Below are 13,742 nucleotides of genomic sequence, written 5' to 3'. Positions count from 1 at the left end.
TTATAATGACACATATGGGTATTTATATATGCATTTAGGGTGGTATTTTTCATCTTGCTTGACTAATTTTCAGTCACTGGGTACAACACCACATGGTTAAAAAGTGGGCAGCTAATGTTTAGTTGGATATATAGCCTGCGGCTAAACTTTAGTTGGATCCACACAGGCCTAAGATTCTTTCATGCCAGGGCAACGCAAGCTACACGCCATGGCATGGTTCTGTTGCAGCATTTTATTTTGGGCCAGGATCAGTACGCGACGACCAAATGGCGAATGAGTTGTGCAGCAGCACTTGCAGTTTGGAAGGAAATAGATGATGCGCTTTTGTCCCTGCGTCGTTCCAGATTGCTAGGCCAATGATTGAAAACAAAAGGCGGTACCGCATTGGCAAATGGCAAAAGGCTACAGGATTGTTTATCTATTTACTCGCTGGTTGTTGGCCTAATCCGTGGTGTAAGGCCTATCAATCTCAATGCCACAGAATACAAAGAGCACTACTGGTTCTGCTTGTTGTTTGCTGATTACAATCAATCAAGCAAGCTGTCACGCACAAAACTCGATCGAGAAGCCAACGAATCATACTTGTGCTCGAGACTTTGTCTGCTTTCTTTTTCTACCCTGTCAGTTCTATGCATATCATTTCTCTTCAGCATTTTGTCGGGATCGGAGAAATCTGAAATGTGCAGTGCAGGCCAAAAGTAAGGACAAAGGGGCCGACAAGGCCTGGGGTGGCCCACGCGTCGTCGATTGGTGGTGCCCCAAGACGAATCGCCTCTGCGTGCGCGACCTCGGCTTGGTTTGAAGACGCCGCCGCACCTCCTCCTCCTCCTTCTCCTCCTCCTCGGTCACATAAATTCTCCTCTCTCTCGGCAGCCACCACAGGCGAGGTGACGGAGCTTCGGGCGTATCCGATCCGCATGGCGGACAAGGAGGTAAGAGGAGAGCACCCAGCACCCAATGATACGAATCCTGACGCTTGCTCGTTTTGTGTCCTGTCCTTGCTGTTAATCTTGCAGTTTTAATTTGCTTGCGTGATGGGTCTTGTTGATTTCTCTCTGCTCGGAAGAAAAGAAACGTTCGGTCTTGTTACTACCACCGCCGTAAGATAAGGAACACCTGCTGCCCTAGGGATTTCTTCTTCTTCTTCTTCTTTTGTTATCACTTCCTTTCTCTTGTTGGGAGCAGCAGAGTCGGCTTTTACCACGGCCAATAGTTCAAAACAAAGTTGACAGGCCAACAAAACTGGTCTTCGTCTCCTGATTTGAGAATACATGCCCCTTTAGAACATGTATTAGACCGTCCGTCTCCAATGGTTGGAACTAACTGCTAGATTTAAGGTCTATGTGTTGTATCGACCTTAACAAGAACTATCGTAAAACATCACTTCCCCCATGGCCTAGCTTACTCCCAATAGCACTGCGTTTACAACCATCTATTTAATCCTTGTATCGCATCGCAGATCACCATGGTCGTCAAGGTTGACCTTGAATGCGAGAGATGCAACAAGAAGATCAGAAGGGTCCTCCACAAGATCAAAGGTACAGTATTGTAGTATAACCCTCTCCACCGTATATGTTGGTCTTAGACGAGTGAACCACTCCGCCGGTCTTGCCGAGCATCCGCTAGTGTTGCCGAGCACCCACTAGCCGTGCCGACCACGAGCAGGATGTTGTCCGTACCCACACGCTATGGCTAGAGCTAGAAGAAGAAGGGAGAACAGAGCAAGCACGCACAATACAAGACACCAGAAGCCCTGTCTACGAGATGGCAAATCTAAACCCTCTTTACTGAGTTGCCGTGTATGTCTATTTATACAACTCTATCTTATCTAGTCCTAGTGCAGTGCACATGCCGCCACAGTAACTAGATAACCTGACAGGGCTGACTCTGCGCCGGCCACGGCCTGTTCCTACAGTGCTGCAGGTGAGCGGTGCGGCGCCTGCACCTGCAGCGCTATAGTGTCACAGCAGGGGGCTAGTGCGGCGCCGCCTTCCCTTGCTGTGTTCACACAAGGAAAGCAGTAGATTAGCTAATAATCTTCCCCTAATCCTATTGCTAAACCTTGTAACCCCTCCATGCCGATCATCTCCTTCAGCTCCGTGAGTCGAAGTCGTCCGAGCAGCTTGGTGAGGATGTCCGCGAGCTGCCGACCAGTTTCGACGAACTCGATGACGATCTGCCCTCCATTGACACAGTCCCTGAGGAAGTGGAACTTCACGTCGATGTGTTTACTCCGGTCGTGCAGAACTAGATTCTTCGCGAGGGCGATGGCGGGCTGGTTGTCCACCATCAATGCTGATGGGTGAGCTTCCACGTCGGTCAGCTCGCCCAGCAGCCAGCGTAGCCACACAACTTGGCATGCCGTTGTGGCCGCTGCTACACTATGCCTCGCACGTAGATAGCGCCACCACCTTCTGTTTCAGCGACAGCCATGAAATTGGGGCCGACCCGAGGAAGACGAGCACGCCAGAGGTGCTCCGTCGTCCGTCGATGTCCCCCGCCATGTCTGCATTGCTGAACACCGTGAGCTGCAGCCTACTCCCGCCGGTCTTTGGGAAGATGATCCCATGATTCACCGTCCCCTTTACATAGCATAGTAGCCGCTTCACCGCAGCCCAGTGATCCTCTCTGGGATCCTCCATGAAGCGACTGACGTAGCCCACGGCGAATGCAATGTCTGGCCTCGTGTGGACTAGGTAGCACAGACCGCCGACGATGCTCTGGTAGAGTGTTGCATCCACCTTCGCCACAGTACTGGCCTTCGTCAGCTTCAGTCGCTCCTCCATCGGAGTCACGCATGGCTTGCACTCCACCATGCCTCTCCTTTCCAACAGCTTGGAGGCATACGCGCTCTGACCGAGCGTGAGTTCCTCCTTCCCCTGTCTCACCTCGATGCCGAGGTAGTAGGAGAGTGCGCCGAGATCGTTCATTCGAAAACGAGCAGCCATCTCGCGCTTGAAGCTGTTGATGTCCTCCGTGCGCGCGCCGGTGACGATTAAGTCATCCACATACAAGCCGACCACGAGCTCCTCCTTCCTCCATCGTCGTGTGTAGAGCGTGTGCTCGGTTGCGCACCGTTGAAACCCAAGCTCGCCCAGCCTGGCGTCAAGCTTGGCGTTCCATGCTCGAGGGGCTTGCCGTAGCCCGTAGAGCGCCTTGCGCAGTCGGAGCACCCTGTGCTCCTCTCCCATGACGGCGAACCCTGGAGGTTTCCTAATGAAGACCGTTTCCACTAGCTCGCCGTTGAGGAAGGCCGATTTAACATCCAAGTGATGGACGCGCCAGTCCTTTGCTGCTGCCAAGGCAAGTAGCAAACGGACCGACTCCATGCGCGCTACTAGTGCAAAGACCTCCTCAAAGTCGATGCCTTCGCGCTGTACAAAGCCTCAGGCGACGAGGCGCGCCTTGTGCTTGACAATGGCACCGAGATCGCCCCTTTTGACCTTGTACACCCACTTCAGGCTGATCGGACGGCATCCTGGAGGTGGATCGACGAGCTACCAAGTCTTGTTTTCCTCGATCGCCTTCATCTCCTCCAGCATCGCCCGTCACCAGTTTCCATCGCGCTCGGCTAGCGCGAATGTGGGTGGTTCCTCTGCACTGACGAGTAGCAGCTCTACGTCGTTGAGCAGCCTACCCGCCAGACCCGAGGGACCTGTGCCGCCGATGATGTCGTCCAGCCTGTGGAACCGCACCTCCTCACCTTCGTGGTAGGCGTCCACGAACTCAGTGATATCACTTGGAGGTGAGGCGAACTCAATCGGCGTCGATGGAGTTCCCTGTTCCGCCGGAGTGCCCTGCATAGCACCTGAAGTGCTCGGCACCGCTTCTGGACAGCTCGTCATTACTCCTACAGTGTTCGGCCACACTGAAGGAGTGTCCAGCCTCAGTCTTGGAGTGGTCGGCACCACTACAAGATGTCTTGGCTCCGCCACAGGAGTGCTCGGCACCCGTTCTGAAGTGGTCGCCACCACTGCAGAACCTCCTGGTTCCACTCCTGGCGTGCTCGGCATCCCTCTAGAAGTGCACGACACTCCTCCTAGAGTGCTCGGCATCCCTCCCGAAGTGCTCAGCACTGCCCCAAAAGTGCTCGACTCTACCGCCGGAGTGCTTGGCACCTGTTCCGCAGCGTCTCCACCGCCGTGGATGACCAAGTGCTCGACGACAAAGGTGCTGGTGAAGCCGCTAGCTTCCCCCGTGCTCGGACTGCTCCAGTCCCAAGCCGCCTTCTCATCGAACACGATGTCGCGCGAGACAAGCACTTTGTCTCCACGTGGGTCGTAGAGACAGTACGCCTTGGTACCCTCCGCGTAGCCTAGGAACACCATCGGTGTGCTCCTGTCCTCCAGCATGGTGATGTTCGGCTTCGTCCTCCTGATGTGGCCGATGCAACCGAATGTCCGGAGGAATGACACATTCGGCTTGCACCCGTACCAAGCTTCGAACGGCGTCTTGCCCGTCAGGGCCTTGGTCGGAGTGCGGTTGAGATTGAACACCACCGTGGTCACCGCCTCTCCCCAGAACTTTGCCGGCATCCCTTTGGCCTTCATCATGGATCGGGCCATGCCGACCACCGTCTGGTTCCGTCGCTCCACCACGCCATTCTGTTGTGGCAAGTACGGCGCGGTGTAGTATTGCCCCACACCCTGATCCGCGCAGTACGCAGCGAACTCCACTGAAGTGAATTCACCACCGCGATCTGTCCTCAGCACGCGGAGCTTCTTGCCGCTCTCGGCCTCCGCGTGCATCTTGAACTTCTTGATCACCCCGCCGCTTCGTCCTTGCTCGTCAGGAGTTGCAGCCACATGTAGCGACTGCAATCGCCCACGAGCAGGAGAAGTACCGCTGACCACCGCATATAGCAGGCATGATCGGCCCGCAGAGGTCACCGTGAACGAGCTTGAGAGCTTCCTTCGTGCGATACTTGGCCGCCTTTGGGAAAGGTAGCCTCCTCTGCTTCCCGACCAGGCAGCTGTCACACAGCTCGCCTCCATGCTTGATGTGGGGTAGCCCTTGGACCATCTGCCCCAACCGACCAAGCGCGTCAAAGCTGAGATGTTCGAACCGGGCATGCCACATCCACGGTTCCTCGGAGTGCCTTGCCGCTAGGCACACCGGCTGCTCTACCTTCAGGTCGAGCAAGTACAACCAGTTCAGGGACCTCTTCACCTTGGCAAGAAGTCGCTGCTCCCGGTCTCTGATCCTCAGAATGCCGTTCGTGATCAGAACTTCGCTACCGCGCTCATCCAGCTGACGAATGCTGATGATGCTGGAACGCAGCTGCGGGATGTAGTATACATCCGTTAGCGCGCGGTGCTCCTCGTTCTGGCATCTGAAGATGATGGTGCCGCATCCTTGGATTGCCACCCTCGAACCGTCACCAAACTTCACCGTACCGGTAACATCGCCGTCGAGCTCGGAGAAGGATGCCCTGGAGCCCGTCATGTGGTTGCTGGCACCGGAGTCCAGATACCACCGCTGCTCCTGGTCGGCGTCCACATGCCCGAGGTGAACTTGGGCGCGTGGTTCATCAAGGTTTACGGTCTTCAGGGCCTTCCCAGGTCCTTCCACCATCGTCACCTCTTCCCTCTCCTCGGCCTCGATGTCGTGCCGTGCACAGAACGTCGCCATCAGGATAGTGGCCTCATCCTCATCATCGGCTTTCGCCAGATGAGCCTGAGCCTTTTTCTCCTTCTTGCGATTTGGGCACTCTCGTGCCCAATGACCCATCTTCCCGCAACACCGACAGGCGTTGGGGTCGACTTGCTTCTTCTCCGAAGAAGCCCTGTCACGGTGCTTGCCCTTGCCACCGCGACTGGAGGAGGCTGCCTTCCCGGAGTTCCTCTAAGCAGCCCACTCCTCTTCCATCAGCAGGAGTTTCCCGCTGTCCTTCGTTGCTGTCGCCTGCTCCAGACGTTCGTCCACCGCCCGCAGACGGCATGTCACATCCTCAATCGTGAGGGTAGACAAGTCCAGCATTGTCTCTATGGAGAGAGCGATCTGGATGTACTTCGTCGGAACGAAGTGTAGGTACTTGGAGATCGCCTCTTCTTCGTCGATGGTGACGCCGTGGCTCTTCAGCTTGCTGATGAGCGTTTGCAAGCGGAGAGAGAAGTCCTCCACCGTTTCACCATCCTTGAACTCGAGGAGGGCGTACTCCTGCTTCAGAAGCTAGGCCGTCGCCTTCTTTGCGCGGTCGGAACCGACGCGCATCGCCGCAATAGCCTCCCATGCCTCCTTAGCCGAGCTCTTCGTCCCCAACGGCTCCCTGTACTCCGCTGGTAGAGCAGCGAGGATAGCCTCCAACGCTGACATGTCATCCTCCTCATTGTCGGTGCCCTTGTCAACAGCATTCCAGAGCCGTCGGGCTCTGAGCTTGACCTTCATGGTCACCGACCACTCTCCATAGTTGGTGCGAGTCAGCGTCGGCCAACTGGTCCCGCTGACCTCCCGCACCGTGCGAACAACCACCTCCTGTTATGGCTGGGCAGCCACAACAGTGCCACTGCTGTCGCCCAACTCAGAGCCGCCTGTCGTCGCCATCGGTTAGACTGGCAACGACACTCAAGAGCTCTGATACCACTTGTTAGCCCACTGGATCACCGGCTCAGGCGAGTGAACCACTCTGCCGGTCTTGTCGAGCACCCACTAGCCGTGCCGACCACGAGCAGGATGTCCATACCCACACGCTATGGCTAGAGCTAGAAGAAGGGAGAACAGAGCAAGCACGCACAATACAAGACACCAGAAGCCCTGTCTGTGAGATGGCAAATCTGAACTCTCTTTACTGAGTTACCGTGTATGTCTATTTATACAACTCTATCTTATCTAGTCCTAGTGCAGCGCACATGCCGCCACAGTAACTAGATAACATGACAGGGCTGACTCTGCGCCGGCCACTGCCTGTTCCTACAGTGCTGCAGGTGAGCGGTGCAGCACCTGCACCTGCAGCGCTACAGTGTCACGGCAGGGGGCCAGTGCGGCGCCGCCTTCTCTTGCTGTGTTCACACAAGAAAAGCAGTGGATTAGCTAACAATATATTCAGTCATTCACCAATGCAAACGCCTCTATCTGCAGTGTGATAATGCCAATCTGCCATCACATGGCTGCATGAGCACCAATCACCTCCCCACTTGTTGGGCTTAATTACCTGTCAGTCGCTTTTACAACTGTTTAGCAGTTCCATCTATGCTGATGATCATTGTTGATTGTGATTGACTGGGTTGCGCAGACAAGATGAACATCAATACTATCTCGTTTGATGAAAAGAGGAATCTCGTGACCATCTCTGGCCCGTTCGACGCCGAGAAGGTCCGTCGGAAGCTCTGCTGCGAGGCTGGCCGGATCATCAAGGGTATGGACGTCAAAGCGCCCGAGGAGAAGAAGGACGGACGCATGGAAAAGGAGGAGGACGGAAGAAAGACGGCTGCGGCGCCCGCGGTCAACCTCCGCCCGCTGCTGGAGAAGATGTTGGAGCGCCCCAAGGCCAGGACCCAGCCGGCCCCCTGCACCTGCTGCTGCGGCTGCAGCTGCGACAAGCAGACCACGCAGCCGCCAACAGCGCAGGTCGTCGTGGCCGTGCCGTTCGTTGGGCCGGTGCCGGCCAGCTGCGTCTCCGGCCATGGCTACGAGACGCCGTCCTCGTACTACGGCGTGCCGGTGTACAGCATCGAGGGGTGGTAATAATGAGGCGGCGACGGGCGGCTGCCGCACTACCACCACCACCAGCACCAGCGGTGCTGCGAGGAGGACCCCCGACGGCGATGGCCATGGGCCATGGACAGTGACACTACCATGGCCAATGCTGAATGGAAAGAAAGAAAAAAAAAAGAGGGATCAGAAACTCTTATTTAATTATGTGTTGTCGCGTGTGGTTGTTTATGCATGTCTGCGGTTTTTAATTTGCTTGTGCCTTATCCCACAGTGCAAGCCAGTTATTAGCTCTTGATGACCTCATATTTTATTTTATTTTATCCGTTGATTCCTTCTTCTGATCAAGACCGCCTGTAATCTCCTGCTCCTGGCCATGCCGGTAGATATGTGTCTGAAAGATGCTGTTTTAGATAATGGTAGATTAAACATACGGCTTCTTCCTTCAAGAAGGAATCAGGCCACGAGTTCAATACAGAAAACCCTCAACGTACCAGCTAACCAAAACATCGACGGCAGCACAAAACTAGTTTTTAACCAAAAACCAAACACTAAGTCTAAGAGCATAATGCCATATGAAGAAAGCAGAGCACTGCAGAGCCACAGTCTCTAGCTTCTGGCATCCTTGGACAATAAACTTCTTTAAGTCTTCACTTCTTTGTAACAGCCCCCACGGCCGCAGCCAGTGCGTAGCTCTGAACACGACCTGCAAAATAGTTTTGGATTGCATTTGTCAAATACCAATTCATTTCTTGTAAGCCAAAGCGACCAGCACAATGCAGTAGCTCCTATAAGCAACAAGCTTGTCACACCCAATTTTAAGGATAAAATTGAATGCACCAAACTCATGTGTGCCCATAGATCAGTCACACACACAAGTTGACAAATTATAAAAAGTATCATCACGGTGTATCTTATATCACAATTAATAACATCGCATAGTCTTACATGACACAGCGGAAGATAAAAAGATAACTCTCTCGTGGAACTCCATTATAGGGACGGTCAACTGGTTGACCACAAGCCTAATCATCCTCAGCAAACTCCTCATACACGTTATCATCTGTTACCCATCCGAGATTTTTATCCAAATATAGAAAGTAAACAAGCGTAAGTACTTCTCGTACTTAATAAGATAACATGGGGTTATGAAGCTCAAAAAGGATAACACAGGTTTACTGCAGTTAGCACTTTTAGTAAGTCAAGATTTTATTATCAAGTATTATCAAGTTATGCTTAAGCTCCCATTTAAACCCACATAACCAGATATCAGAATCATTTGCATCATATTATCATCGTATACCATCATAAATGAACAACAATAAGTAACCAATTATTCTGTGAGTTTTCCGGGCTGCTCGTGACCGTGAGCACGGCTGTTATAACAGTTTGTAACCCTCTGCAGAGGTGGTGCACATTCACCGCGAGTCGTGATTCCCATATGCCCGGGTTAATTACTCCCATATCACTGCCAAGGTGACCGGGCAGGGTACACTATGAAGTCATTTCATAGGTTTCTCTAGCAAGTTAGGGCCGCTAGGTTTCCTCGGCAGGCAGATGTAGGAACCCCCCTTTCCTATGGCACATATCCATCGCGGCTATACACATAGGAACAGAGGCAGTCCTATACCCAATGTGGCAAGCCCCTTTTGCGCCATAAAGGTAACCTCTAACAAGCTAGAAAAAGTCCTATTACTGAGCTAAAGTCAGAGCCATATGACCCTCACGGTTGCACTGTCAGTCCCAGCTTTTACCGACAGATAAGTCCTTATGGAGGGCCGAGAGCATCATGATCGAAAGTCATTCGCTCCTTCGCCCTATAATTCCATTGTGTAAAAGTCAATTTTACCTCTTCGTTCCATAGAACCATTATTCATTATGTAGATTATGTATATTTACATTGAGCACTAGCAACTACCCATATGCATATAACCCATAGGAGACAAGGAATATGATAATCAATCACTAGGATGTCCTTACGGGTATCAAAATTAGACACATGCAAATGAGTAATTAATAAAGGTGAATAGGCATCAAGGTAGATCACATGCTATACTTGCCTTGGTTAGCAAACTCCTGCTGATCCTACTGGCCGTCAAAGTACTCTTGGTCACCAACGTTCTCCTCACCGTCTGAACACGACCAACACAGCAACATACAACATTCCAGGAACATGCATGCAAAGTACATAATACTATAGTTAGAACAGTACACCAATAGGATAGAAAACAATTAAAATGTTTATGAAAAGAATCTACGTCTCGCTACGATCACGGCAACGCAAAGTTCACGAAAAACGGAGCTAAAACGCGAAAGTTATGATTTAAATGGGATTTCCTATAGCAATTTAGGTATGTGACATTATGTTTTTTTTATCATTGGATTGGATACATTAATGTAAATAAACTGCTGCTACTGAGAAATGTATGATGAATTTTCTAAAACTACTCATATGTGTCTGGATGGTTAAATGCTTCCTACTGAGGTTGGTTCCTTTAGAAAGGATTCTACATTACTGTCAATTGATAGCAGTTAGCAAACAAATGCACTTTGTATATTTTATAATTAATCACTACATTTCTGCCCAATAGCATAGGCCTCCTCACCATACAGGATCATCCCCGATAAGTAGTCTATTATATTTGTCACTACTCTGTTTCAACATGTACAGCATCATACCCGATAAGTATAAGGATTCCTTATACTTCCCAAGTGCAGTGCATGATTTTGGTACCATGGAATAGCAACTGCATGGCTGCAATGATTCATGGAAGCTTGTAATGTGTTAGCCTTTTAGATTTGCACTGTTTTTTTTGTAAGGATCGTTAGAGCTCAAATTCATCTGTGCTTGTCTCTGAGAGACGCCTCTACTGTACTATGAGCTATTGGATAAGTACAATGGCCTCATGTGACGATGAAACAGGGCTAGACTTTACAATGGCCTCTACTGTACTATCAGACGTATGATTAGTTAAATTATTGTAACACCCAAAAATTTCAATCTTTTGAAATAAGAAAATTTGATTTAATTATGTTATTATGTGAGCATTCAAATATAGGAAATTAAGATTTTTTCGGACATTAAAATCAAATATAAGGTTAGTAACCTTTTTATGCATTCATGCTGCTGCACATTTGTTTTTGTAATGATTAGCATTGACTAAAGTTTGAATTGAATTCAAATTCAATTTGAAAATCATTTGGAAAATTTATTTGGAAAAAGATAAAGGAAATATTTTCCCTCCCTTTCCCTTCCTCACTTCCGGCCCAATTGGCCTTTTTCATTCCCGCGGCCCGCTCGCCCTCCCCCTCTTCCCTTCCTGGGCCGGCCCACTCGGGCGACAACCGTTGCCGTGCGCCCTTCCCTATCCGCAGCCACTGACGAACTGGGCCCGCGCGTCAGCGCCGTCTCCCTCCTCCCGCAACTGCCGCGCGAGTCCAAGCTCATTTAAAGGGTGCCGAACCCCGCGCGCACCCCTGCTGCCTCCCCGCTCTCTTCTTCGCATTCGCCAGGCCAAGGAAGCCACAGCAACCGCCGCAGCGCGCGCCGGGATCTGCCGTCCGCCTCTGCGTGGTCTGCCGTCTCTGAGCCGCCGTCGACCCCGTTTTTTCCCCGCTGTGAGCTTCGCCGTTCTCCCCTCTCTCTCCCCGTGCAGTTTATTTCTCGTTTCATGGCTTCTAGTGCCCGTTTCACGTGCGGCCGTGTGCTCTCGCCGCCGGCCATGGTGACCCCCGCGTCAGCAGCGTTCTCCAGCCACCATATCGGCTTGGCCGAGATCCCCTCCTTCCCCTCTCTCCCCGGTGTCCTCGGTTCTTTGAACCGTGGCCCGTAGTCACTGAACCGTGTGCGTCGGTGATCTCCTTGCCGCCGGCCATGGAGCCCCGCCGTGGCTGCTACTGTTCTGGCGCCGCCATCACCTTCTCCCTCCCCAGATCTAATCCGTGCCGCCCGATCTTGATTCAACGGCTCTCAGAGGCCGATACCCCTTCACGGGTAGATTTGCTAAAGAGCCCCCCTGGTTTCACCTTTTTGAACCCGCCGTCCCTAGCGCAATTTCCAGAGTATGCTTTCTTGTTTTGAAAACATAAAGTATATTGTTTTAGTCCAAAATACGTTTTCAGTATTTACAGAAATGCCACTTAATTTGTTTTGCTCATAAAAACTTTGTTTTAGCTCCAATTTGACCCATTCAAATTGCGTTCGCTTCGTAATTTCATAATCTACGTGTTAGTACCACTGTTAATCAAGTTTGCTACTTTTAAATTTCATGGTTAGATTTAATTAAATATATTGCTATAGAAAATCCCGTTTAAATCATAACTTTCGCGTTTTAGCTCCATTTTTCGTGAACTTCGCGTTGACGTGATCGTAGCGAGATGTAGATTCTTTTCATAAACATTTTATCTTGTTTTCTTTACTGTTGGTGTACTGTTCTAACCATAGGATTCTTTGCTTTTCATGAATGTTCCTGGAATGTTGTATGTTGCCGTGTTTATCGTGTTCAGACGGTGAGGAGAACATTGGTGACCAGGAGTACTTTGACAACCAGCAGGATCAACAGGAGTTTGCTAACCAAGGCAAGTATAGCATGGGATTTACCTTGATGCCTATTCACATTTATTAATTACTCATTTGCATGTGTCTAATTTTGATACCCGTAAGGACATCCTAGTGATTGATTATCCTGTTCCTTGTCTCCTATGGGATATATGCATATGGGTAGTTTGTTAGCGCTCAAGGTTAACTATACATGATCTACATGATGACTAATGGTTTTATGGAACGAAAAAGTAAAACTTGCTTTTAAGCAATTGAAATATAGGGTGAGGGAGCGAATGACTTTTGATCATGATGCTCTCGGCCCTCTATAAGGACTTATCTGTCGGCAAAAGCTGGGACTGACAGTGCAACCGTGAGAGTCATATGGCTCTGACTTTAGCTCAGTAATAGGACCTTTTCTAGCTTGTTAGAGGTTACCTTTATGGCGCAAAAGGGGCTTGCCACGTTAGGTATAGGGCTGCCTCTATTCCTATGTGTATAGCCGCGATGGATATGTGCCATAGGAAAGGGGGGTTCCTACATCTGCCTGCCGAGGAAACCTAGCGGCCCTAACTTGTTAGAGAAACCTATGAAATGGCTTCATAGTGTACCCTGCCCGCTCACCTTGGCAGTGATATGGGAGTAATTAACCCGGGCATATGGGAATCACGACTCGCGGTGAATGTGCACCACCTCTGCAGAGGGTTACAAACTGTTATAACAGCCGTGCTCACGGTCACGAGCGGCCTGGAAAACTCACAGAATAATTGGTTACTCATTGTGGTTCATTTATGATGGTATACGATGATAATATGATGCAAATGATTTTGATATCTGATTATGTGGGTATAAATGGGAGCTTAAGCATAACTTGATAATACTTGATAATAAAATCTTGACTTACTAAAAGTGCTAACTACAGTAAACCAGTGTCATCTTTTTTTAGCTTTATAACCCCATGTTATCTTGTTAAGTACGGGAAGTACTTATGCTTGTTTACTTTCTATATTTGGATAAAAATCCCGGATGGGTAACAGATGACAACGGGTATGAGGAGTTTCCTTAGGATTATTAGGCTTGTGGTCAACCAGTTGACCTTCCCTGTGATGGAGTTCCACGAGAGAGTTTACATTTAATCTTCCGCTGTGTTGTGTAAGACTATGTGATATTATTAATCGTGATGTAAGAGACACCGTGATGATACTTTATGTAATTTGTCAGCTTTGTGTGATTGATCCCTAGGCACACACGAGTTTTATGCATTCAATTTTATCCTTAAAATTGGGTGTGACAATTATTGTATTGAGTGATTACATTTTGGAGGTTATCCTTAATTTAAATTCCAGTTGATTACTATCCTAAATACATCGAAAATAAGGACTTGCTGTCAGGTTTTAGATTATTTGCTTTTAATTGTTATTTATGTGTGTTAGTTTCAATTTATAGGCTGACATAGGATACCAGGAATATGCCTCAAAAGCTAGTGAGAGCAAGACCTTAGAAAACTAGATCTAGCTAAGTCAATCCCTTGGTCATTCAGATTGTATTTGTT

At 49.9% G+C, this 13,742-nt stretch overlaps 1 protein-coding gene across 5 annotated transcripts in view; it reads left to right on the top strand.

Moving 5' to 3' along the window:
• Positions 1-619: 619 nt before the first annotated feature.
• LOC136485849 (protein PYRICULARIA ORYZAE RESISTANCE 21-like) overlaps positions 620-13,742 on the top strand; it is a 62,988-nt gene continuing 49,865 nt past the window's right edge. Inside the window, exons 1-4 of one of the 5 annotated variants that reach the window (XM_066482672.1) lie at positions 620-796; positions 874-932; positions 1,460-1,538; positions 7,232-7,973. In XM_066482672.1, coding sequence (XP_066338769.1) covers positions 918-932; positions 1,460-1,538; positions 7,232-7,683 — 546 coding nt within the window. In that variant the 5' untranslated portion in view covers positions 620-796; positions 874-917 and the 3' untranslated portion in view covers positions 7,684-7,973. Of the gene's footprint in view, positions 933-982; positions 1,373-1,459; positions 1,539-7,231; positions 7,974-13,742 lie in introns of those variants that run through there. The other 4 variants (XR_010766578.1, XM_066482671.1, XM_066482673.1 and 1 more) reach the window with 4 other exon arrangements.

This window comes from Miscanthus floridulus, chromosome 10 (assembly GCF_019320115.1).
Source record: "Miscanthus floridulus cultivar M001 chromosome 10, ASM1932011v1, whole genome shotgun sequence".
Taxonomy (NCBI): Eukaryota; Viridiplantae; Streptophyta; class Magnoliopsida; order Poales; family Poaceae; genus Miscanthus; species Miscanthus floridulus.
This window is presented reverse-complemented; position numbering and strand designations above follow the sequence as displayed.